Source organism: Myotis davidii, unplaced genomic scaffold, assembly GCF_000327345.1.
Source record: "Myotis davidii unplaced genomic scaffold, ASM32734v1 scaffold591, whole genome shotgun sequence".
NCBI lineage: Eukaryota > Metazoa > Chordata > Mammalia > Chiroptera > Vespertilionidae > Myotis > Myotis davidii.
This window is the reverse complement of record NW_006284340.1, coordinates 745,542-772,802: the sequence shown is the minus strand read 5'-3', so window position 1 is coordinate 772,802 and position 27,261 is coordinate 745,542. Positions and strand designations below refer to the sequence as shown.

Genomic DNA, 27,261 nt, shown 5'->3' with positions numbered 1-27,261 from the left:
CAGCACAGCGCCTCCTCTGAGTGTCGGTATGCGTTTCTCTTTCCTCCTAGTTGTAGGACTTCCACTCAGCCAGTGTTCCTGTGGTTCTGGGTGGTGTCTCTTCTGTCTTTTAGTTTCACTTTTGAAGTGGTTGTTCAAGGCAGCAAACTCCAGCGTTAACCTATGCCGCCATCTTCGTTCTCCCCCAGATATTTTTTAAAGCCCTCCACTGCCCCTCCCCATACTGTCAGAAGGTAAAGTTTTATTGCTTAGGTTTTTCTTTACTTCTTACTTTGAAGGATCCCCCCAGTGAACCCTCCACCTGTGTTAACCTGCTGGCACTGGCATCAGCGTTTGAAGTTTTGAGGAGAGGACTCTGGCTCTCTCCAGGGTCAGGTATGCGTATAATTTTTCAGTCTTTCTGAAGCTGAGGAGAGAGCCCAGAGTTTCAGTGTCTTAGCCACTTGCTAAGGTGACATCAAGGAAAAAGCTTGCACATTCTCTAATTGGTATATCGGCTCCATGCCAGGGCCATGGTTCTGAGCTTTTCCTTGTTTTTCATGTCTTTTATTTAGCTCTTGTCTGGCCTTGCCAGTTGTCTAAGCTTTCACTTCGTTTCTTATCCAAATGGCATTGTCTGGACAGGATGGGTGAGTAGTGGGTCACTGCGAGGAACCGAAACTGAGCTGGTATAGTGTTAGGAAAGAGAGGCTTTTCAAGGAAGGGGTGTCTCCCAGAATCACCACGTTGCAGAAATGTCAGGAAGCAGTCAGGCTTCAGGAACTGGAGGATCAGGGTGCTGGCTCCAGTGGAATTCCTTCCTTCTTTCATTCCTCTTCCCTGTGCAGGGGCAGCTTTCTTCTCCTCTCTCACTGTAGCCAGCTTTATTCTGTAAGAGGAACATGACCCATGACAGCCCATGATGCCTTTTGTGTCATGGCCTTAGCTGCTTCCAAAGAGATCAACCAAACTCTGTGCAAACATCTAGGGGAGGAGCTCCCTTCCCCTGCCCCTGCCTCTGCCCTGTGAACGGGCCCGCAATGGCACTTAAGACCATTGCAGTTTATGAAAAGGACAAGGGGATGGAGTGTGGTTATCAGAGGAAGACGGGGAACTGGCAGTGCAATCGTTGGCCGCTGTGTATGGGCAGTGTTGGGTTCTACAGCGGGTCTTTGTGATCTGATACCGGAGTTCACCAGTGCATTCTTCCAAGAGGCCAGTATTAGGGGCCTGGGTGAATGAATAGTGAGCTGGGTTCTTGCCTCAGCTGGTCTCCACCCCTGACTTGCCATCTCGAAAATGCTTATTATTGGTCCTGCGGGAGACCTGGGGAGAGAAAGTGTGTGGGTGGTAGATTAACAGATAATCCCACACCACTACTAACAAAACAACTCAAAGAACATGTATTTATGTGGGTGAGTTCTTATAACGTGGGATTTCCCTCTCCAGCAATTCTCCATCTTTTCGGACTCTCCGAAGCACAGTTTTGGTAACACTCAAATGATGCTGCAATCACAGGGCACCATAACGCTCTGCGGAGAGGCAGCTCTGTGGTCTTCGTAGAAAGGCATTTGTCAAATACATGTGCCTTTGGGATATATTTCTAGCCATTACCTTTTGTAGCTACTGAAAGTGCTCCAAATTTGGAAACTAAATTTCTGGGTTTGAGTCTTCAGCTTAACCATTTACTACCTCAGTGACCTTGGGCTAGCCAATTTCTCTTTCTGAGTTTGAATTCTCAAACTTATAAGACAATGGGTAATGGTATCTGTATGGAACGGAACTATGGAAACCAAAACAACAGTGAGGTAGTTTTATTTTTATCATCATCGTTGTCGTCATCATCTTCTGGACCTGAATGGCAATGGTAGAGTGTCTGCCCATCACTTGGCATTTCTCTTTGCTGCGTGTGAGGAAATAATCAAGACTTTCTCACAAAAAAAGAAAGCAACGCAGAACCATTGGTAGGAACTCGATATTTGTTTCTATTATACTGAGGTTAAGCAACTAAAACCCTCTGTATGTTTCCTTGTTCTTGATTTCCCATCATCCGGGGAATCTTTTGGAATAAGGCTTCCTTTGGAGATGTGCTTGGGTTAAGCTTCATGCAACCCCAAATGATGTTTAAAGAAGAAAACAGAAGGGCATTTTCATCATTGCTGACAGTCCCTCAAAACCATGACTTGTGGCCGGGGGTCATTCAGCAACCTCCTCACTTCTTCCTGAGAGGGGCTGTGAGTGTTTCTCTGAGAGTGGGTAGGGACCAGGTGTGAAGCAGGTGCCTGGCATTTAACGTATGGAGGAATTGCTATTTGAGAGGTTCTCCCACAACAGTGGTTCTTAGCCTGGGGTGCCACACGGAGGATGTTTGACAATATCTAGAGACATTTTTCATTGTCCTAACCGGGTAAGGGGGGGATTGGAAGAGGGGTTACTCCTGGCATCTAGTGGGTGGAGACCAAGGATGCTGCTAAACACCCTACAGTGCGCAGGACAGCTCCCCGCTCCCCACCAACAAAGATCTGGTCTCAAATGTCAATACAACCTCCTCTCCCTGGTGTGACATGGTCCAATTGCTGAACTTTTTTTCGGTGAGAAAGGAAAGGGGATTTTTAGGCCATGATTTTTCTGTTCCTCAAAAGGCATATTTTGAGACCACTGCATATGCACGAAGATTCTCATGAAACTTAATTAGGAACCCCACTTAAAATTCCAGAAAGGGTTGCCTCACGTTTGTTAAATACAGAACCACTTATTCCCTCCTGGAAAGGCCACAGATCTCCTTTATTGGAAAAGGACAACGTGACCTACCCTGCTTCCCATCCTCCTAAGAAATATTAGGGCTTCCTGGCCACATCTAATGTGTGTGTGTGTGTGTGTGTGTGTGTGTGTGTATAAATGGTTGACAAAGGGGAGAAGGCTGGAGGTATGAGAATAAAAAAAATAGCCCTAACTGGTTTAGCTCTGTGGACTGAAGGTCCCAGGCTTGATTCCGGTCAAGGGCACATGCCAGGGTTGTGGGCTTAATCCCCAGTAGGGGGCATGCAGGAGGCAGCCAATCAATGATTCTCTCTCATCATTGATGTTTTCATCTCTCTCTCCCTCTCCCTTCCTCTCTGAAATCAATAATAAAAAAAAAATAGTGGAAGGACAAAAAAGAAAGAGGAAAAAATAGGTAATAAAAAACCCTATTAAATAATAACTTAAACCAAATCAAACATAATTTGCTATTGTCAGAAAAATATTTTATGCATTGTTTGTGGGCTTAGAAGACTATCCATGCTCTACTTTAGCCATATATTAGCTCAACCACACACATAAACACACACACACACACACATACACACACACACAGTCTCATGATGGTTTTGAAGTTGGTCGGGGTGTGTGAGATCTCTTTAAGAAGGACCATTCTGGAGGAGGGCAAGATGCTGGTGCTACCTCAGGTACCATTGGATGGATCAGGCTCTCCTAGGTTATGTCTGTGGTTCTTGGAAAAGTGCAAAATCTTTCAAGACAAACTGTTTCATTGTCTGAGAAAGCACCAAGAGGTGCACGATGCTATTAAGGCAGCAGTTCATGTTGGTCCACTTTGTCTTCTTTAGAACAGTCTCCCTAGAGAGCATGAGCAGTACATTGTCTGGTCTCTCTGTCTGGGCTTCTCAAACTGTGGGTGAGCCCCATTAGAGAGTCATGGAAACCATTTAGTTGGTTGCAAGCAGCATTAAAAAAAATAGAAAAAGATGAATTAAAGAGAAAATATGAGCGTTATCACACATAGAAAAAGTATCCTATATAATAAAAGGCTTAATATGCAAATCGTCCCCTCAGGAGTTCGACCTATCCGGAGTTTGACCACCCACTATGATGTACATTGACCACCAGGGGTGGTGCAGAATGAAGGAAGGCCCCAGCCAGCCCTGATCGCTGGCCAAGCCTAGACACCCTACCGGTGCATGAATTTTGTGCACCGGGCCTCTAGTTATTTTATAAAGCATTATGTAATTATATATGTAAATACACCCTGGCTTGTGATGTAAAATATACTTCCTACTGTTGGCTATGGCCCAAAAGTATTTGAAAATCACTTCTTACATCAACCCTCTTTGGAAGGCACTGTTCCCATTTTACAGATGAAAGCACTATTGCTCAGAGAGGCCACTGCGTAAGGCTGGACAGCTAGTGTGACTGATGGAACTGGGATTTGAAACCAGCCAGTGAGAGCGTGTGTTTGCCTACTTTCTCAGAATCCCAGTGCAAGTCTCTTTTGATTGTAGACCTTTTCCAGGGACAGGTAGGTTGCCCTCTGGTTTCTGGAGTCTGGGTCATGTTATTTAGGCCGGGAGAGAAGGCAAGAGGGAGGCTCAGGTGAGTAAGAGGTGAATCCAAGACATGTGTTGAAGGAGATGATAGGCTTTGGTGCCTCACTGAAGGTAAAATAGAAGACACGAAGGAACCAACCATCTGTGGGGCACTTTTAAGTGGACACAGCAACTCCCTTATGTTGACCCATGGAAATGACTCAACTCTGTGTTGGAAATTTGCTGGTGTTAATCAACCCTTCTCCACAGATGCCAGCAACTTGCCTTTTGAATGCTAATGAGGTTCTTTCTCCCTTGCAGTCTGTATGGACAGAGACAGAACGGGTTGTTGTGGGGCTCAGGGGCAATCCTGGACTAACATTAGCAGACCTGTGGTTGTGTCTCTGCTCAGAGACTTGCCCATGTGTTTAGGGCGGGAGTAACAACGGAGGGGGAAGCTCTTTACCTGGTTGTTCCCGCCCATCCCTTAAATAGAGTTGCCAGATTTAAATAAACATACAGGATGCCTAGTTACATTTGAATTTCAGATAAACAATGGATAATTGTAGTGTAATGTTTGTATAATGCTCCAGGGTATTTTCGGCCATGGACTTGTACAGTGAAATATGCCTGTGGGGAAAAGACTATTAGACCTGGATTGACAAGGTGGCTAAGACAGAACCCAAGGTCAAAAGGATCGCAGGGTTGAAGAATTCTTTGGGTGACACAGTCTTGGGGAGAGACCATGTGAATGTAATTGCCCAGAGCCTCCCTGCCATCATCTGCCCTGCCAGGCCACCATAGTGATGGCCATGCCGCACCCTCAGGATCACAGCAGCCGCCATTCTCTTCTTACCTGTTGACGACTAAAAGCAAAATCCTTGGAGGTAGGGCTGAGCCACCGCATCCTTCCGGAACCCGCTTTTGAACATTTACCGTGTGCAGAACACTGCGTCTGTGCTGGTGGTGGTTAGAGGTTCATGTTTGTTCTCCGTCTGTCCTCTGCTTTGGGGGGTAAAGTAGTAATTAAGCACCCACTCCTGTGTACAGAGCTCTCCACCAGGCTCTGTGCTCGTGGTGACAAAAGAAATGGAAAACACAGCCTCACATGTGCCTGTTGGGACGGCAGAGAGCTTAGGCTTTTATTAACTCAGAATTGGAGTTATCCTCCGTGGCCTCACTCTGACTTTGTGGCGCGTGTCTCTTCCTGGGTGTATGTGCAGATAATTGCCATAGTCGTCACCCAAGGTGCATGGAGCCCCCCACCCTCCTGTCTTGAGAGTGATTCGTGGTAAGTCTGGAGGGGGGAAAGGGAGGTCCTGGCCTGCGGCCTTGCAGTGAAGGGAACCAAGTTCATGGCTTATTTGGGGGCCAAACATTGTGCCCTTGGCCGGGGACCAAGAACCAGAGGAGCTGTCCAGTGCTGAGAAGACCTCGCAAGGCATCATGGCAGAGCCCGAAAGAGATGGGCTTTGATAGCAAGAGAGAATTCACTTTAACTCCTGGCCTTGCTGTTTATAAACAATGTCACTTTTTCTGTGCTTCAGTTTCCTCTTCTATGAAATGGAGGCAATTGTAATATGAGGATATTTTTGAGGATTTCATGGGATAAAATATTTGAAAGTGCTAGCAGACAGCACTGTGTCTGTCACTGCAGCATTTCCCATGCTCATAGCACCTCGGAAACTCCTCTGTTATGACACTCTTCATGGTGAATTGTAATTATTTCATTTCTGTGTCTGCCTACTTCCACTAGACGGGGCCAGGGCCGTTTTCTGCCGTTCACATTCCCTTGGCTTCATGCCTAGGGCCTGCTACTTCCGAGGCCTAGAGTCGTTCTGTGCTGTATGCACTTCAGGACTTGGGTTTTGCCTGAAGATGACGAGCCTTTACATCTTGTGTCTTCCTCCTGCTCTCCCCTGGTCTTGCTGTTTATAAACAATTTCTCTCTTTCTCTAACTCTCCACTGACTATGGGCGGAGCCCGTCCTGTGCATCTGCTTGGCGGCAGGGGTCTTAGGACTATGTTGAGCTGTGATCATTAGGCCCTAAAATACACAAGGACAGATTTCCAGCACACTCCTGCATGACCAAACAGATCTATGTTCGAATAGCATCCCCACTGTGCTCCCCGCTCCTCTCATTGGCAAGTTACAGGATTTCTGTGGTATTGTGTGCCTTTATTACTTTGATCGGTGCAGTCCAATTGCTCAGTCATCTCTTGAGCCTCGTACTTGCCACACTCTGGGCTGGGTGTGGGGGACATCGAGATGAGGAAGACAGTCTCTTTGCTTGAGGTGCTCCCAATCTCGTGGGAGAGACAGATGTGGAAACAGAGAATTTCTCTCTCCCGGTCGGTAAGGGCCACGATGGCAGTGGGCACAGAAAATTATGGACCCACAGAATCAGAGTCCTTTTCCTCAATTATCTTCTCCCCCTAAGAATCCCATGACTCCCGCTTCTAATAGACAGACAGGGGAACCAAATCATAGTTCTCACCCTCAAGGACGATTTGAACACTGGGAGGTAGGGAGCAGCGAGTGGCCAGACTGCCTCAGCCTAGTAGACAGGCCTCCTGCACTGGAAGAAAATCAAGTGTAAGGGCCAGGGGAGACGGGCCACAGGCTACCTGGCCCTGGCTGAAGCGGGACTCGGAGGACTTGGGGAGCAGGTAGTTCAGCCGAGGGCTGCACTTAATGAAAAGAACTTATCTCCTGGCTGGCTACCCGAGGCCTCCAGACAGATACCATATTTCCTCTTCTCTCTGTAGGTTAGCTTTATTTACTCTTGTTCTCTTTCCTGCATGAGCTTTCTTATCTCTGACATTTGCTTCTCCACCAGCTTTGATTTCTTTTTATTTTCTATCTTGTTTCCATTTCTATGTTTCCTTTCACTGCTCAATTTCCTCTCCTCTCTTTCTCCTCTCCCTCTATCATTTCCCCCTCTCTCTACACTTGTGCCTTTTGCCTTTTAATTTTGTCTTTCTGCCCCTACCTCCGTGTTCTGAAATGTATCTTGCTCAACTCAAGGGCTGCGGGGGACATTTCCTGTGTGTCTGGGTGTCCCAGGAAACATAACTCTGGACCCTGACCTGGGCAGATTCTACCCAGGAGCAAACTAAGACGGAGCAAACTAGAGTGAAGGAGAGGCTCCATGTGCACCTCAGAGACCCCAAGTTCAAGGCTCCTTACGCTGTTAGCAGAATCAACTGAACAATGACCCCATTTCTGCCTCTCCAGTTTCCTATCTCCACCTATCTTTGAAGCTTCTCTTTGCCTCTTTATTATTTTTTAAAATTCTGTCCTATTTTCCATGTTTCTCTTTGATCTCTCATCTCTTCAGAATTTCCTTACTTATTAGAAATTACATCACTCCTCCCTCCCCCTAACCCCCCTCGTTGGCCTTGGAAGACAGAGTCAAAAGCAGTCAGAGACTCCACTCCCTGAGTCCCTCCTTCTCAGATGAGGGCGTGGAAGTTTGGGAGACGTGGAGAAGACTTGGGAGCCTTGCCTTACTCCCGAGATCCTTAATGAGAGTAGGATTTCTTTCTGGTTCTTATTTTGAGGTTGGATTAGTATAGAATTACAGAATCTCAAAGTTCAAAGAGATCTTCATTGGTCCTTTAAAATATCCTTCAACCCAAGTGGGAACCCTCTTAACTGCCTAATAGATAGTTGAGTACTTTTAATGTTAGGAAGCAGACTGCTTTGGTGCTGGGCAGCTCTTCCTGTTTCAAAGTTATTGTTCAGGGTTCTGATGTCCTGGATCTCTGTGCTTTGTTCCTGTGGACTCTCTATCTGCTTCTTAGAGATACTGTATAGCATAAGCCTTTCATTCACATTCTCTTTCAAGTACTGAAGGCACTTCAAGTATCTTCTTCAATACTTGAAATGTTTCAGAGGGTTCTATCAAAAATAATTAAGTGGAATGAAGTATTCTTGGCACCCTTTGACTATGTAGATAATTCACTTTTCTAAATGACTCATCCCCCAACGGTTCCAGATAGCTGAAATTGTCCTAGAGTGGTTCTGAGGGAGGTCAGGGACTATCCCACAGAGAGAAGGCTAAAATTAGAGTTGCAAAACCAATTTCATTAATGTTTGTGTTGGATGCAATGTCTGTTTTGCACATTATAGTGTACAGGCCTCTCTTGATATTCAATACCCTGTCATTTTATTTTTATACCTAGGCCTTGATACTCCCCTGTTCTGTAGACGTGGCTAGTGAGCCTCATCGAGGTTGAGTGACTTGCCTAAAGTTGCCCAGTTCAGGACTTAATACCCAGTTCTCTTGACTCTGGGCCTTTTGCTGAGTTTTCCATTAATACTTAAGTGTCTTTGTCTCTCCAAAGTATCTGCAGTGTCATGAGGTTATATGAAATAAATTGTCTCCTCAAGACAAGGAACTTGGTGTCCACAATTTAATAGGATTTTTATAGTGTGTGTGTGTGTGTGTGTGAGAGAGAGAGAGAGAGAGAGAGAGAGAGAGAGAGCGCGTACTTCTTTCTGGCTATGGCTGCGGAATGTGGAAAAATGGAAGCAAAGAAACCAAACCCAGGTCACACAGTGATTCTAAACAAGTATAAATATGCCACATGGGGACCAGTAGAGTTATTCCTTAATTATAAGCATCCCATCCGTGTGACTGATTTGTCTAGTTAAATTTATGTGTCAACGTGGAGAAGGGTGAGTTACTCCTTTATTGTACTTACTCCAGAGGAATTTTCTAAAGGAGATAGGAGACAGGGGAGTCTAAGAAAATTCTGAAATAAAAAATGTGAGGGCTTTGGTGGGTTGGAAAGCAGGGAAGGAGGTTTGCAAGGAGCAGAGAGCAGTGCAGGGAACAGGCATGGGGCAGATGCTGGAGACCTGGATTTGGAGATCATGATTTGGAACTAGGATTCTGACCTGATGATACGTTTTCCTTCTTTGCAAAGCGAAATCCATGGGGCTAAATTTAATTCCACTTGGAACCACTGGTGATTCACCCCAGCACAGGTGCGCCCACACACAGCTGGCGTCAGCTCGGTGTACTTTCCCGCCTGATTCTTCTTTAACCCAGCTTCCCCCCTGGGACAGGGAAGAAAGCCAGACCCTGCTAACCTTGACCCTCTGTGTCTCCGTCTGCAGCATCCTGGCCACTGCGGGGACCCACTTCAACACACATGTGGACCTGAGGACCCTCCGGGCTGTGCGTGTCCTGAGGCCCCTGAAGCTTGTGTCAGGGATACCCAGTAAGCACCATCTTTCTTCCTTCTACTCTGCTAACAGACTCCCGACATGTCCTCATCTGATCCTCGTCTAAGAGAACTTGGGGTAAATAAGAGACAGTGTCTGCTGGGAGTTAGCTCCCCTGGTAATAAACAGTGTGGATGCAACAACCGGATGTAACATTTCTTTTTGAAACTTAGCAGCTTTTTTTTTTTCCAGATTTAAACATAATGAAAGATCTTTATAGAAACTTGGGGAAATACATGAAGTGATATAACATGAAAATGAAAAGCTCCCATTCTCTTATCAGAAATAACTTTTTCTTTTTTGTTAATCCTCTCCTGAGGTTATTTTTTCCATTGACTTTTTTATTTTTTTTTTATTTTTTAGAGAGAGTGGAAGGGAGGGAAGGAGGCAAGGGGGAGAGAGAGAGAGAGAAACATCCATTGGTTACCTCCCACACACGCCCTGACTGGGGCTGGGAATCGAACCTGCAACCCAGGTACATGCCCTTGACTGGGAATCAAATCCCAGACCCTTGGGTGCGAGGGCCGATGTTCTAACAACTGAGCAACCATCCAGGGCCAGAAATAACTTTTTACATTTCTGTATATTTTTTCCTGTACATTTTAAATATAATTGTGATCATACTATACATATAGTTTTAGATCCTGCTGTAAGTATTCAATTTTCCTGACAATAAAAATTCTTCTGAAATATAATTTTATAACCTGTGTTATAGTCTGTCATAGGGGTCATGACTTGTTTAGCTATTGCTGTGTTGCTGGATATTTAGGCTATTTGCATGTTTTCCTCCCAACTGGGAATAGTGCTGGGGCAAACATCTTTTTGCTTCGATCTTATTCACATCTCTGGTTATTTGCTTAGGCTAGAATCCTAGAAGTACAATTTCCGGGTCAGAGATATTTTCTGAATGCTGGTTACACTAAGTCTGCTCTCACAGCAGCAACTGGGATGGCCGGGGCTGAGATAGGAGGATGGGGAAGGTGAACTCTGACCTTGCTCTCACAAGACTCACAGCCCAACAGGGCGAGGACTCACAGGCTCATTGTAATGAGTGTAACCTACAAGAGGAGCCCAGAAGTCAACACGGGTGAAATAAATGAAGGGCAGTAGTCATGTACAAGGTCAGGGTGAGGAGGAGGAAGGGACTGATCCATGGGGGAATTCAGGGTGGCAGTTTGGCTTGACTTTCCTGGTTATCCCTTTGCAGACGGTCTTTGTCATTTCAGGAACAATGATTCTTTTCCCTGCACCACTTGCCCTCCTCCTGGGAGAGGGGAGACTGAGTCCGCGCTGGCGGGGGTGCCAAGTGGGGCTCCGTTTGTCATCCTCTTCCCTTCCTTCCAGGCCTGCAGATCGTGTTGAAGTCCATCATGAAGGCCATGGTGCCCCTTCTGCAGATCGGCCTCCTGCTCTTCTTCGCCATCCTGATGTTCGCTATCATTGGCTTGGAGTTCTACAGCGGGAAGCTGCACCGCGCATGCTTCATGAACAATTCAGGTGCGCTCCTAGACTGTACCCTCCTTCTTCCCTTCTTTACCCCTCGGGTCACTGGTCATTTCAGGGCCTTAATGAGAGACAGCTTGGAAAAGTATGTTCTATTCTAACCCTACAAAGAGAACCAGAAACTTCCTAGTCAGCAGATCTTTTGAGGCCCAACCAACCCAGACTAACCATCCTTGTTGAGATTGCAAAGCTAATAACCTCCTAGGTTTACTGTTGGAGGATGTCAAACAGGAGGTCTCAGCTCCCCCATGCATGGTAGAAGGCTGTCAGAAACTGTCTGTCTGAAGAAAGACCCTGTGTACAGTGGCCTCTTCAACCCACAGGCCAGGGAGACCTAGGAGTTCCATGGAGATGTGTTTCCTTCGTGGTCCATCTCATGACCTTCCTCCCTCTCTGCTGTGACCCACACACAGTGTGGAGGGACAGAGGCAGCTCTGAGCTTGGCTTGGCAGGGGGCCTTGGGGACTGATGGGGTACCCGGACTCCAAATTCTTATCTCTTTGTATCTCATTGTTCTTGGCAAGTTGAGTAGCGTGTCCTAGGAGGAAAGAGGATGAAGAGAGGTTGAAGGAGCTCAATTAGGTACTGTGTTTTTTTTTATGAACAGAATCTTTAAAGGACACCTTATACTTGGATTTTGATTTTTGAGTTTTATTCAAGACCAGGAATTTAGGCCAGAAAAATAAAAAGAGTTAAGACTCACCAAGGGGACTGTAGCTTATGATTGTCCCCAAGCGGCCCAGAAAGAACTCAGGATCTATCCTAGAGTCTGAGGTTTAGAAAATCAGTGAGATTCTGTCTTCACCTCAGACCTTTCTGTATGACCCCATCCTGTAAATTTCTGGTACGCAGGTGACGGTAGAGGCTGTGGCCCGCGGAGAGTAGGTGGGCCATGTGCAGGAATGACTCTGTTTTTAGAGGAGGTTGAGAAACACTGGGTTGAACACTGGGTTGTGGTATGCGGAGCGTGAGGTGTAGAGAGGCCAGAGATGGGAGGAGGGAGCCTGAGACAACGAAGGACACACCTTTCTGTGGGAAATCGAGTTGCATGCTTGTGACTTCCTGAGGTCATTTCCAGCTCATGCTAAACACCATGTGGTTTGTTCCCCACCCTCTACATGTGTGTGCAGGTATTCTAGAAGGATTTGACCCCCCTCACCCGTGTGGCGTGCAGGGCTGCCCAGCTGGTTATGAATGCAAGGACTGGATCGGCCCCAATGACGGGATCACCCAGTTTGATAACATCCTCTTTGCTGTGCTGACTGTCTTCCAGTGCATCACCATGGAAGGGTGGACCACCGTGCTGTACAATGTGAGTAGAGCTGGCGAGGGGCGGGGACAGAGGACAGAATTGGGGCATGAGGCTTCTGCATTGTTTGGCTGGTTCGTCTGGGGAAAGGGATGGTTGGGGATCTGCCTGCATGTGTGCCTCTGTGTGTGTGTGTGTGTGTGTGTGTGTGTGTGTACTCAATCATGGGAAATCTTAGCCTCCATTTTTTGGCCACTTGCTAAGTGGAAGTACACAGCTTCTTAATACAGGAAATTACAACATGTATTGGATGGATGAACAGCTAGTTAAATCAGATCAACTCAGCAGTTATGGAGTATGTGCTGTAACAGGTTTGATGTGGTGGTGGGGTTTGGTAAGGGGTACCATGGGGTACATATTTCTTGGTTACTGTCTTCCAAGAACTTACCATTGGTCTGGAAAGATATTGCCGTAGTTCTTAACCCTGGCTGCACTTTGGAATCAGCTGGGAGCTTTAAAAATTTACACCCCCTGGGCTCCACTCCAGACAAATTAAATAAGAATAGCTAGGGGTAAAGGCCTGTCATTGATTTTTTTTTCTAAAGCTTCCTAGCTGATTCTAACATTCAGCCACTGTCAAGAACTGCTGCATTATAGGCACATAAGAAACGTACTTAATTGTAAGACTCACGATAAGACTCACTAGGGATGCCAGTGAAATATTCAGATGCGCAGGCCCTTTCTATGCAGGGTGTGAATAGTTGGTGAGCTTTTTACAAGTGCCCCTCATGATTCATATGATCGGACATGCTGGAAAGGTTCTGAAGGGGCGCACAAGACAACTGACTGGCTGTCGGGGATGTTAGGATTCCTGCATGGGGCCAGAGGTAGGCAGGTGACCACTGAAAGGCGTGGTGCAGGTCTGAGTTCTAAAGTAAGACAGGGAGCCCTAGCCGGTTTGCCTCAGTGGATAGAGCGTCGGCCTGCAGACTGAAGGGTCCCGGGTTTGATTCTGGTCAAGGACATGTACCTGGGTTGCGGGCACATCCCCAGTGGGGGGTCTGCAGGAGGCAGCTGATCGATGTTTCTCTCTCATCGATGTTTCTAACTCTCTATCCTTCTCCCTTCCTCTCTGTAAAAAATCAATAAAATATATTTTAAAAAAAAATAAAGAAAGACAGGGCCCGGGGTGGGTGCGATTTGATGCTCGAGGAGCCTGGGTGGGCAAAGCCATTTGGGTAAGTTGCCTTTGTGAGTAGGTGCTTACAAAGGTCTGTACCCTCATATGCAGCCAGCCAGCCCACCCGCAGTCAGGTACCTTTGGAACACTCATTCCTCTTACCTGCATTCCCACAGCTGCCTTTACCCTAAGGTGCCCTCTGTTTCCTTTAACCTAGTTTCATTGCATAGAATGTTTTAGGTGGGGCAGAGTGTGGCTTATGCAAAGCCCCTTTAGAAGGTGCTCTGGGCATAATCTGTACTGGAGGGAAAGGAAATGTTCAATCTCAGGAGAGATTCCACCAGACTGTAGTGCCCGAGGAGCTGGGGTTGGCGTAAAGTCTGTAAAGTAAGTGCTTAGTGAATGTCCATCACTCACCTGGATCCAGCCCCATCCAGGCTGAGCAGGGCAGGATGGAGCTGGTGGAAAAGGAGTCACAGGCTGTTGAGCTAGAGGTCGAATGGACAGTGAGGAAGTCCTAAGACCCAGCAAGCCCAGGGGTTACGTGTGACCTAGAAAGACCTTGAGGACACTCTGGGATTCTCGCCAGCTGTGGTGGGGTGGCAGGAAGGAGGGGAGAAAGGCAAGATGGATGAGTGCTGTCACTCCTCATTGGAGACGTGAAGGATGTTTTGAGGCCATGTCACTCAGATCAGCCAGGCGCCTCTGGGAACGACAGCACTGGCCCCACAGTGGCGGGTGTCATTAGTGGGGCTTTGGGAGTGATGTAATTCAATTATATGTGTAGACTCACCTAAGTGATGTGATAAATGCATGGAAAGCCTGAAAGGAGAAGTGTTGCTTTTGGAGATACAGGCGTGACCTATTGGTCCTCCAGAGCCAAGGCTCAGAGGATATTGAGACAGTTGAAGAAACACTCACCACTTCTATTAGTTTCTTTGTTCATTCATTAAACACATATTAAGTGAGCATCTACTACATTGCAAGCACTATGCGAGGAATTAGGAAAACAGGGAGAAAACGAGTACCATGATCCCTGCTCTCATGGTGCTCTCTTCACATTCCCATTTCTCCCTCGTTATCTACCCAACATATGTATGGAGGTCACACAGACTGACTAACCCTGCTCTCCTCTATAGTTTTGTGCCACCAAGGAAGTGGGGAGAAGGAGGTCAAGCTGCAGATCCTCTGAAACCTGTCACTCATGGGCTCCCAGCCAGCCCATCAGCCATTGAACTTCATTGTCCTGAATGCCTCCTGCTACCCCATGACTAGATCCAGGGTCGAAGGAGCTAGTTGAGCTGTAGGGCTGGTTTCCAAAAAGCTGCTGGCCGCTCATGGGCAGAATGACCTCATGTCCACTTTGAGATGACATCACTTTCCAAAGCCTTGAATCTAGGGGCAGGGCACGGAGCCAGGAGTCCACAGCAGCGGCGATGGCCATAGTGAGGTGGATGACTACACCTCGATTCAGGAGAAGTTGGATGGAAAAGGCTCCCGTTTTCAGCCAGTGGCACAAGGACCAAGTCCGGCTCCCTGGGAAGAGAGGGCCAGCAAAAGCTGGGCTTCATCCGAGCAGGGAACTGGGGTGTGAAGCAGCCCCAGGCGGTGCTCTCTGCTAGGAGCAGACACATGCTCTGGAGTTAGGTTGTCTGCTCCTGGGGCAGTAGGTTCAGCGTACTGGTCCCTTCCTAGTGGTGGGCACAGGGCTTTTAATTTATATCATGTAAGCTTTTAATTTCCCCAAATTCATCTATTCAGCATGGACAGGAAAGAGGGTCAGGGAGTGGGAGAAAAATGACTTAAATAGTACAGGCTAATTTACCTACCCATCCTTTCGGTGAACTCTTGCCCATTAAAAGAAAGTGTGAGATGATGAGAGATGCCTGGGATCTTGGCTGAAAATCGCAGATTCTGGTAGTCCATGTCAACACTACCTGCGTAGTTTTCTTTTTTTAATATCAACTCAGAGCTTTGTAATGACAACATTTTGCATATGTATTAGAACTGGTTGCACACCATGGAATGAACAATGAACAACTCGTCAACTTAGTATTATAAATACATGTCTATATATGTATGTTTCTACAGATCCAGAAATCGCTCACTGTTCCATTATCACCACCACCATCACCATAAGGTACAAATGTAGATTGATGTCTCTTTTTTGCTACCCATTCTAGGAAGGCTCAATGCATCCAGCTGCTATTTCCTCATACCGGCCACAAGAAAAAGGGGAGCCCCTAGTTCCTGGTCCAGCACCTCTTCTATTCACTGGCAGCAACAAATATGGGGGATTTATTGGCGCCAGTTATGCCCAGACCAGTAGGAGAGCCTTCAAGTTTACTCTGTACATAGAAGCTCTGGCAAGCATGTGGACTCAGCCTAACCTTTTCCTCTACAACTTAAGTGCTTTTCTGTGTTTGCATCGCTTATCTGCTGCACAGACTCTTCCTAAATGCCTCCCGTGACCTTGTGGTGCCCTGCCACTGATTACTCTTAACTTCATTTGCATGCAGCTTATTCCTTATAATGCATTATTGTAAAAGGGGCAGTAAGGTTCTCATTGCCATGGCAACCCGAGTCCTCCATGCTCAAGCTAGTCTCTACCAAAATTTCCACTCTGCTTGGTCAAACTCCAACTGTATTCTTGGCTTCCCTCTCCTCTTGTGGTAGGAAGAATGCAAAGCAGTGTGTGGTTCCGCTGGCTGCTTCTTCCTGTTTTGACTGTCTCTCCAAACAAAAGTCTCCTCAATTTGCAAAGTCTCCCCTCTTTTTACTAGTTTAATTCAGGTATTTCTCCTAATCTGGTTAGGGGTTCCTTCGCCAATACAATACGTTCTCTCCAATCTATGCTGTTCCCTCTACAGATGCGACGGTGGCTCAGGACTTAGCTCCTAACCCTCATCACCTGGGCCAGATGGGACTCCGAGAACTGGCTTTCTCCTGATGCTGGTCTTATTTCCCTGTTGTCATCCTGGGTGTGTGTCATCTGCTGTTTGTGTTATGAGGACACGTACAGGTTGCAGAGGTTTCCAGTCTCTGTTCACATCTCCTCTCATCTGGGCTCTTAAAGTCCAATGTCTTTTCACCTGTATTTCTGTAGCTCGAGCTATTTCTCTCCTCACTTGGTGTTGATAAACTTATGCAGATACAGACATTTCTTGGAGACCTGCTGTTTCTCCAGCGATGCAGGTATGCCAGCTGCATCTGTTATGACTGCCCAGGATGCTCCATGCTGCTGGGGTGGAAGAGATTTTTATAGCTTTTACTGGCTTTTGGCAAGAAGAGGCAACTATAGTCTGGATGCTTTCCGAGAGTCTTCCTGAGTCCTCAGGAGTCCTTTGGTCTGTAACATGCCTATGACTCTCCTTTAAGTTGCTTTCTCCCAGCTGCACACGGTTAATATTTGTTAAATGGTGAACAGCGACTCACTTTTGCCTCGTTGACATTTTGCTTATGTGTGGCATGCCTAAGAGTAATACCATATCCGAGACTGATGAAGAAAATGCCATCTCCAACTTCAGAATCTTCTCTGGTTTTATGGTATCTACAGAGAACGCCGCTGGTTCTGGGGTCCATAAGACCAGGGAGTGTGTTTGCACATCTTTGCTCAGTCCCCCTTGCCCACCTCCTCCACATGCCGCGGGAACAGAACTTATGTAAAACTCACTTGACAAACAGGGCGCCGGAGCCTCCCATCATCCTATGGTGCTAGAGCAGTAAGTGCACAAGCTGACCTCAGATCAGGAATATGGTTCGTAAAATGCGTAGATTCCTGTGTCCAGGATTAGCCATGCTCTAGAAGAGGCTTGTCTTTCCCCACGTCCCTGTCTGCACTGCCCTGTTCCTGTGTCCCTGCAGGAGTCTGGGACCCTGCCATACAGGTCATCCTTGGAATCTGATACTAGTGTCTGTTCATATGTGACTTGCCTTATACACAGAGGGGCTGACAGGTGGATCCTGGAAGTTAGTCTGTCCCCTTTCCCCATGAAGGCTGAGAAGTGATATAGGTTGGGAGGAAGATTAAGACTTGAGTTTGGACATGAATGAAGTATTTGTGATGCTCATGATTTGGTGGTGTCAGGAGGGAGTTGAATAAATGAGATGAGGGTAGAAGTCTAGGTGAGAGTTTTCAGTGTGCAGATGGCATTGAAAGTCACAAGACTGGATAAGACAGAAAGGAAGTGAATCTGTAACTACTGGGAGAGAAGAGGGTCCAGAAGTGAAATTCAAGGTTAATATGTTGGTGAGTTGAGGAGTTATCAGGGAGGAGGCGGAGAAGGAACAGTAGGGAGGAGTGGCGAAAGTCGCGGAGTATGCCAACCTGGAGGCCAAATGCAAAGAGGGCTTCAAAAAAGAGAAGACAGAGGAGATACGGGAGTCAAATGCTGCCAGTGGGTCACCTACAATGACAGCTGAGAAACCACCTTCAGGGACCGGGAGCTGTTTGAGTGGAGTTGAAGGCTGGATACCTGATTGGAGAAGGTTTCGAATAGGGTTGGAAACAGCCAGTACAGATCTTTGTGTTGAATTTTGGTTGAAAGGGAAGCAGAGAAAATGGGGCAGGGGGAAATGCCATTCATTTGCTGATGAGAATGAATCCTTCAAGATAAAAAATCACTGATATTGAAGGAGAGGATAGACAGCTGGTGGAGCCACCTCCTAAAGCAGATGACAAGGGATGGGCTTGAGCCATCAGAGCTCACGTGGAGGGCTGGGCTTGCTCGGAGCTCCACACTTTATCACAGCCAGGAGGGAAGGCTGCAGGGTCGCGGCGTTGGCATGCAGACGTGGTGATGGTAGCTTGTGGAAATTCTCCTGGTGCTTCTGTTTTCTCAATGAAATAGGAAGTAAGGACCTTAGCGGAGGGTGAGAGGAGGAGGATGTTGGAAGTTTGAGGAGAAGGTGCGAAATCATTTTCTAGGAAAGTGAGGGAGTACGTGGAGGGGGGATATGATTGCCGTCCAGTATTCAGGGCCCATTGGGGGTTAGTGGTGACGAGGTTACAGTGAGACCGGGGATTGCGATGTGTTTGCCTCCAGCCGCATTTGGCCACTGAGGTTCAGGCAGGACGTAGATGGAGAGTTGGCTTTAACCAGAATGCTCTTGCCAGGGGAGTGCAACAATGTGCCAGAGGGTCCTGGCTGGGCTCTTAGCATGGCAGTGGGCTTGGGGCCGAGAATGTGGAAGGGGAGTAGAATAAATTGGATTGCAGGCCCTTTTGGGAATATTATTCTTGAATCTCCTGGACAAATCCCATCTGTGGAGTAAGTTGAGAAACCTGTCTTGTTGCACAGAGGAAGTAGGAAGTGAGTTCTGAAACCAAATGTTCTGATTTCTAATCTGCTCAGACTGCCTCCAGCAGAAGCAGAATGAGTGTGTAAAGTGAATGAACGAGGTGAGTGTGTGCCCAGGTGCAGAGTAAGCTGTGCCCAGAACGGTCCGCACACCTCCTGAGCCCTCTAAGGTGGCACTCCTGGGTGCCTGGCTCCAGCCCGGTTCAGAACACTAACTTGGGGGAACATTTTGGGGACTGACGCCCACCAGGCCCACCCATGTTCCTCACAGGCATTGTCCTCTGTCATGTCGTTTTCCTCCTCGGAGTGTCTGTCTACATCTTTATTAAACACATTTACATTCCTTCTGCTGCTGCCTCTGGCAGCCTGTTCTCCATGTTAATCACTTGTCCTCTCTCTCAACCCTGCTGGGCCAGGAGCCTGGACCACAGTCCTTCCCCCGTGGAAAGAAACTGTGGTTTTCTTTTTCTCCTTCACACATGTTTTTCCATGGGTAGCTGCCTCCACCCTGAAATTATTCCTACTCTTTCCTACCCATCTGAATAATTCCTCAAACCAGAGAGGCCGTCGTGTTTGGGGCTTATTCCAAATATGCTAAGTTTGCCTCCTGATCGGGTGCCTGAACTTCACACCACGCACCCGGCCAGTCTCCAAGTCGGGTCTGAGCAGAGCCATCAGGCTGGCTCAGGGCTCCGTTCTTTAGCCCACTCTAATATGCAGTTTAATTTCTGATCTGCGACCAGAGGCCTCGGGTGCCTGATGTGTCATTCGGGTACAGGCCATAATCTCTCTGTTTTGAGTCGACACCAGGCCTTAGGATTAAAGGGCAGAAATGGACTGAAGTGGTGCGTTGGTGACTCAGTGGCTGTTTCAGACACTTTCCACTGGCTCACTCTGGAACCCAAATCCTTACAGAATCTCGCCAGACAGGGATGGCACTGTGCCTGTCGCTGGCACACTGAGCAAGCCAAGAGGTCTCTGTTCATTTTCCCCTCAATTTATCATTCTCTTGAAAAGTATTTATTGAGCCCTTTCCGTGTGGCCCGTCTGAGAATCGCTTGGGGGCAATCAGTGTCATTGCAGATTCCTGGGCTCTTCCTGGATCTGAGAAACCAGCATCCCCAGAGGGGGAAGAAGAACCCTGTGTTTGTAACAAGCTCCCCTGTAGTTCTGAGGCCGCTGACGTTTGAGAGCCACTGTTCCACGTGACCTTCATTACCAGGCTTGGGGAGGGCAAGTTGGGTAGCAAAGTGGAGAGAATACTGAAGAAAAAGCCTTCGCCCTGCCCCCTGCCCCACTGGATGGGTTTCCATGAGGTCAAACTTGATTCAGCATTTGTCTAATATAAAGTGACGGATGCGCAGGGGTATCTCAGGGAAGAGGGCCAAGGCCCACTGGCATTGCCATCGTCTTTTGCCCTCTGGGTCTCTCTTTCTCCCATCTCCCATCCCCGGGTCACTGCCCTTTGCCCTGAGCAGGGGACTTGCCGGCTGAGATCCGTAGATGGCTTTGTGGCTTCTACGACATTTGTCTCAAATTCTGTTTTCCAAATAGATCTTTTTACTGCCACATTATCTTGAATCCAAGATATACAGCCCTGATAAGACCTACTACAAATCTAATAACAGCACAAAAACCCTACTACATTCTGCATGTTACACACGCCTATATTTGAGCTCTAAAACCTTCTGTTGTGAAGAAAGGTATACCTTAGAATTGAGGAAGTAGAACATTGCAAAATGAAAGCCACCCTAATTTAAAAAGTCACACATAATCCATGTGGTAGAGACCAAATTCTCGCCCCCGGAGACCACCCATGGTCATGCCGGCTTCATTCCGTTCCGTGCAGACCTTGTTGGAAAGCTTCTTTGCTATCTCCGCCTTCATTTGAACTTGGTGTCAGTGTGCTATTGATTAGACAATGTGTGGTCTGTGTTAGTCTTTTAAGAAAGTCAGGCCTGAGCTTGTTTGCTCACATCAAGTGATAGAAGTGAGCACACTCTCTTCTGTGTGATTCAGGGTTTTCTCAGTACCGTGAAGCTAAAACAAAATACAGAAGTAACCCGGATGCCAAAGCTGATTTGGGACTGGAAACCGTCACCTCTCACCCCGGCTTCACATGTTCTCCCCTCCCAAAAACATCCTCATATTGGGAGGGATTGATGCTACCTCAAATAAATGTTTTCTATTATCATTATAAACATATTTATGTTAAATACTTTTATGCCAGAAGGTGTCCATGTTTGTAAGTGATATGCATTTTGTAAGTGGTTCTGAGGAAGATCTTGTTTGAAAAAAATGATTTCTGTGCTAGAGGTGCGATACCAAGGGTTAGGAATCTGGGTCCCGTCTTTCCTCCCTGTGTGACTTTATTTCACCTCGAAGCCTTCATTTCTCTACCTGTAAAGTGAAGGTGATTATGGCACCCACCTCATCGAGTTGTGAGAACTGAGATGAGATGGTACATAGGAAGCACTGTGGTGTCACATTATCATTCAGACCGTCATGTGACAACCACTCACCCACTGCAGAGAAGCGAAGCTTCCTCTCCCACTGCCCGCTGTACAGATAAGACCGTCTCTCGGCCTGGCCTCTTTGTACCTTGCATTTGCATCATTGCCGGTCTAGCATCCGTGCTCTTTGAATTACCTGAGCTCAGTGTTTTCTCTAAAACTTTGGCGTCTATTCCTCCACCAAGTCTTCCCTGACTGTCCCTGAGAAATTCAAAGGAGAAGAGACCTTTCCTCTGAGCCCTCTCCCCCGGATCCAATGTTAGCAGCCCTCATCTGGCTTTTCCCAGAATCCCCTACTGGTTGTTGTCTGTTAGGTTCCTCTGTCCTCTTCCCTATCAAAATGCCATTCCGCCTCCCGCCTCAGGCACGTTTCCCCAGAGCTGGGTAAGTTTCAGTGAGTGTCCACCGATGCTCTGACTGCACCGAGTGCCCTTAGGACCCGGCAGAGGGGCCTCAGCATGGGCAGCAGGGCTCTGTGTTCAGATGAGTGAGCTGCTATCAGCAGGGGCCATTGCTCACGCCAACCCTGGCTGTCCCCCCATCACTGCTGGCTGCTCTCCCTGCTCCACTCCAGCCCACCTCCCTGCCTCCTGTGACAGGCAGAAGGAGAAAACCAACCAGCAGCGGGATGGTGATTTATTCGAGTGTTTACGGAGGGTTGGTGTGTAATTAGCAGTTTGCTCCTGTGACACAGTTGGCCTCTCTGGCTTGGAACCTGGCTCTGAAATACTCTTAAAGAGACCCATACGTAGGTGATCTGGGAGATGGTTAGGGATCTGGGGCAGAAGGAAGAAGAAGCAATGCCTTGTCTCTGTGATGAGACATGACCAAAACAGCACCCAAATTGAAGACTCCCTCCCTCCCCCACACGTTTGTTTCTTCAATCACCCTCTCGCTGAATTCACCCTTGACTCGGACCTTTTACAAGCTCCTCGTTTTACCTTTGTGAGGATCAGCTGGGTATCCAGTACCCACAGTGAGGATCAGGACACGGCCACTAGATCCCCTCTGCCACAAGCCCCGCGATTGCAGGCAACACGCCTCTCTTCCTAAGTGTCCACTCGCTGAGTAAATAAATGTGCATTCGTGTAGTCGTTAGTAATAGGGGTCATACCGCCTGCTGCTTCTACCACTAGAGTCTTGTAGCAATTACATGAGCTAAAACATACGAAAGCGCTTTGCAAAACACACTCGGCCCTCCTGTGTGAGTGATCTTTTTATGACTTTTTGCTTCCGTGAGCTGTGCAGGTAAAGACTTGGTTCTGCTAAGTGAGCAGGTTTTTTTGTTGTTGTTTTTTTCCTATTCAAAGAGAATGGCTGGTTCCTTCAGGGACACAGAAGACAAATTCTCACATCATGTTTCCTGTTCCGTGTCCTGGGTGTTCTCATAACATGTGCTTTGGCTTAGAAATAGTGTTGTTTCTATTATGTACATGTTGAAAAACATACCTGTATTTGGTATGAAAATGGCTATTGCATACCATTTAGCATTCATCCCTGCTCTTGCTAACTTGCACAGCCTGGGACTGGCCGGTGCAGTGCTGGTGCCGCAGCCATGGCCAAATTCTGAGGTGGGCTCGGGACTGCACATCACACTCGGCAGGGCAGACCTGACATTTATCTGTAGCGTGTTCCCGAGTGGCTGGGACGGAGCCCTTGATAAAGTTTTCACCAGATTGGCATAATGAGAAAATAATGACACTATAGTTTTTCACGACTAAATTTGTTCAACTTTAAGGTGAATTTAAAAAAAATGACAGTGGTCTTTCTTGGCAAAATACAAAGTTAACAAGCCTATTGCCAGCCTGGATTCTTTTGTTTTCATTTCGTGAAAAGTCTCTGATCTGTGAAAACTAAAACAGCGTGTGGTAATGTGGATTTTATTTAGCTAATAGATTAATCCATTAATGTAATTATATGGATACAAATAACTTACTTGTGGACGCACAGTTTGGCGGTCAGCTTGGTGCTTGAGTTTTCTTTTTTTTCATTCTGGCGACATTGAACTTTTTACATTAATTTCAATAGGAATTACTAGTTGCTTATGTGACGTGTCACCGAAGAATGAATATCTTAGCAGACCGATTAGGCTGGTACGGTGAGTACCATAGGAGTAGGCAGTGTTGGACATTGAATTGTGCTCAGAAGACTGGGTTCGAGTCCAGGCTTTGTTTTATACTAACCCCCCGCCCCCACACTGTGATCTTGGGCAAGTCACGTGACCTCAATGAGACGAATTTTCCTCTTCTGTGACATCAGAGCACCACTTCAGTACTAAGTTCATATCACGACTGTAAGAATTAAGTAAGCATGCCAATGTCAAAGTGCATTGTGCACTGAGATATGCTCTAGAAATGTAAGGTATTTTTAAAATACTTGACGCTTTTGAACAGTTATGTTAGGGTTTCTATTATTGAGTCCACAATGCACATTTTCTATCTATCGTCCTTCAGTGTGTTTTGACAGATATAACCAACTGGGTCCCTTGGAAGAAAAGTGGAATATATATTCAAAGCATTGTTCGCATCTTTCTCTTTCCTCTGTGCACAGAGCATCATAATACTATGACCTTTTTTGAGCCGTTTCCTTGAGTAATTAGAGCCACCATCCCTGAGTAAATTGTATAAAAACAGCAGGCCCAGCCAGTGTGGCTCAGTGGTTGAGCATCGACCTATGAACCAGGAGGTCTCCAATTCAATTCCCAGTCAGGGCACATGCCCAGGTTGCGGGCTCAATCCCCGTTGGGGGCCATGCAGGAGGTAGCCAATCAATGATTCTCTCTCATGATTGATGTTTCTATCTCTTTCTTCCTCTCCTGTCCTCTCCAAAATCAATAAAAATATATATATTTAAAAGATCATGCTCCCCAAAGAGGCGGGCATCCAGGGCACCTCCTGGAACTACAGAGTCCCTTGCCTCACTGAGCCAGCAGCCTTGGTCTTCCCTCAGGACCTCAATCTACCCAGGAATGGGAACCTTACCTGCCACCCTGAGCTCCTAGAAGCAGCTGTGACTGTCAGCACATGGGGCCGGGGAGAGGTTACCGCAGAGTAATTGCCTGTGTTTAGTCTGTGTGTGCGTGTGTGACAGCGAGAGCGAGGGCGCATGCCTCTCTTTTGTACCAAGTTATTTATTGCATTAGGGCTAAATAAATTGCAAAGTAGGTTATTTAAACTGGATCACAGGCGTCTTCAGCAAGGGGGGGAAGTGGACGAGTGCACGGTAAAGAGGGAGAAACATGGGAGGTTGGGATGAGGAGACTCAGAGGAAGAGGCCCAAGGAAACAATGTGGGGTCCTCCCATCAGGAGGGTCCAGCACAGGTGTGCTGTGGGGCTTGCATACCTGGAGCTCCTGGGCTAAAGGATCTTCTAGAGCTTTCTCTGTCTCTGGCACTTGGGAAGTAGCCACCTGGGGATGTATCTGGATTTACAATTTCTAAATAAATAAATGAAGGCCTGGCCTAGCATTGCAGTTTTCACAGTCTGCAGTGAGCTACCCCACAGGTTTGGTGCCTGACATGATCACAAATGTGCCGGGCCTGTGCACCCTAACAGAGGCAGCCAGGTAAGGGAGTGTCCTCAGGGCCTACTGTGTTCACTGGACCCAGACGCGGATTCAGGGGTCTCATCTTCCCAGACGTGCGCCTATGCGTGCACATTCAAGCTCAGCTCCCTGCAGGTCTGGGCAGCTCTTTGTCATCTCCAGCAGCTCTTGGTGGATCAGAATCGCTCACAAATTCTCTTTTGTACCGATTTGATAAGGGGTCTTTCTTGAGCACCAGAAGTACTGTACATAATTCATAACGTGAAGCAAGATGAAGTAGAAAGAGTGAGAAAAGGTAATAACTGAGGCATTCAAAGGTTCAAGCTTTGTCACAAGCTGGGAGCATGAGTCAGCAGCACATATGTCTTGAGGGGGAGCTTTGCACAGGCTGGTTTGGGGCTTGGGGGTCTAGGTGTCCAAAGAGGAGGGAGAAGGAGGGGTGTGGAGGGGAGGGCTGGAGGGGCAGGGAGGAAAGGGTCAGAGCATGAGAGGGGGTGAATTCTAGCTCTGCCCTGCCTCCTCCCCTCGCCTCCAAGGAAGGAAATATCCTGGGCTTTAATCATCTCCCCATCTCTCGTTTCTCTCCCGGTTTAATTAAATTCCTGTTCTAATTTGGAAGAGCTTGCATATCCTTTTCTGCTGTGGTGACCCATCTCTTCTATGAGACCCACCCTGGCACTCAGAGCAGCTATGCCCTCTGTGGGGACTTGGCGCCTCTGTGGCATCTGCAGCCATGGGCAGTGTGGTGCTGAGCGGAGGTTGGCTCGGGAGGACAAAGGGCATCTCTCGCTGCTGTCAGTCATCTTGCTTCCCATGGCTTCAGTCTGTCACTCCTCCCATTCATACATCTTTGTGTCATTCTCATTGTGTCCCTTCTCCTCTCTCAGAACAAAACACACTTTGTTGGGACCTTTTTGAAGATTAATGCCCCAAAGAGAAATGAGAGACAAGGAGCACATGAGTAATAATAGTAGCTGCCGTTTATTTATCTTATACCGCCTGTGTGCCGGGCACTGTTGGGCCCTTTACATGTAAGAGCTCTAATCCTGTGGTGGGCTCTGCTGGTTCCTTGTTTGACAAATGAGACGGTTGAGGCACAGATAAGTGAAGTGACCTGCCCAAGGCTGTACAGCTATTACGGCGGAAAGCCTGAATCGGAACCTAACTTCTCTTAGGAAGTTACCAGGATAATAACATTCTCTAGGGCTAGTTTCTTGATTATGACAGGGACTACTTCACCATAGGGATGGAAAATAGGAGTTTCCCGTACCAGCCAATGAGCTTGTTTAGGACAGATAGACTCTCAGGTGTGGAGGGAGCTCTTTGGTTGGAATCTGTTCTGGTCTGGTTTATTTTCCTTTGGTCTGCTCCTCCTATAAAAGTTACATCTCCCCCCAGGATGATGCTGTTTATAAAGCCGTGTTTTTATTTCTATAACTGTACTTCTTTTCATTCGGCAAAATTTATTGATGGCCGACTACAAACTAGACACCGTGCTAAGGGCTGAAATGCTCCCTTTCCGAACTTGTAGCTCCTTTTATAATCCCTTTGCTGCTTTCAGTGACCTCCTCCCTCCCATCTGATCTTGATTTGTGTACATTTGTTATATATTCACGTGTACATTGTTATTCATACCTGTTTCCCACAGGGTATATTTTACCCATTTATTTTACCCGAAGGCTAAGTTAGCCCACTAGAGTATAATAGAAACACCCAGGCTCTTCCATTACTCCCTGCTGCCATCGGTTAGAGCAGCATGGGAGTTGGTAGGTGATTGGGTAACTCAGTTCGCCTCCAGTTACCCCCAAACTGTGGAGTGCCTCCCGACTGCCAGGACCTGTGCTCGGTGCTGATGGTGAAACAGATGTTCCCACCCTCAAGGAGAGCAGACGGACTGTGTGCACTGGATGCCGCGATAACGCGTTGTGGCTCGAGTGCTGTGACAATGGACTCATTCTGGCCTTCGCAGGGAACCTCCCAGTGGCATATTTGGCAAAGTGGTTGCTTGGTGGGTTCAAGGAACGAAAAGCACTCCAAGAGGGGTGTGGAGAGGGAAGGCATCAGAGAGAGAGTCAGGGCCAGAGCACAGTGGGTCTCCTTGGGTTTAGTTTTGCATTTGAATGGAAATCTTTGAAGCATTTTGAGCAGATAAGTGACACAATCTACGCTGAAAGATTATTCTGGCTGCTGGGGAGAGCTGGCCCCAGTGGAGCAGGAGCGGATTTGGTTAGAAGGCAATGGTGGTGAGTCTGGGATGGTCATGCCGGCGGCGGTGAACAGTGGTCAGATTGGGATGTATGTTGAAGGTAGAGCTGGTCGGACTTTTTCATGGATTTAATGTTGCATAAGAGACAGAGGCAGGGACCAGTGATGGCTCCTTGGTTACATTAATGTGTTAACAGCGGTGCCATTTACCAAGACGGGGGCCTAGAGAAGAGATAGGTTGGTTGGGCAGG

General features: G+C 47.3%; 1 protein-coding gene across 1 annotated transcript in view; it reads left to right on the top strand.

The window, feature by feature from the left end:
• The window catches only part of CACNA1E (calcium voltage-gated channel subunit alpha1 E), a 435,061-nt gene that overhangs the window by 234,465 nt on the left and 173,335 nt on the right, over positions 1-27,261 (top strand). The window contains exons 6-8 of the mRNA XM_006754527.2: positions 9,409-9,512; positions 10,861-11,013; positions 12,150-12,331. Coding sequence (XP_006754590.1) covers positions 9,409-9,512; positions 10,861-11,013; positions 12,150-12,331 — 439 coding nt within the window. The remainder of the gene's footprint in view (positions 1-9,408; positions 9,513-10,860; positions 11,014-12,149; positions 12,332-27,261) is intronic.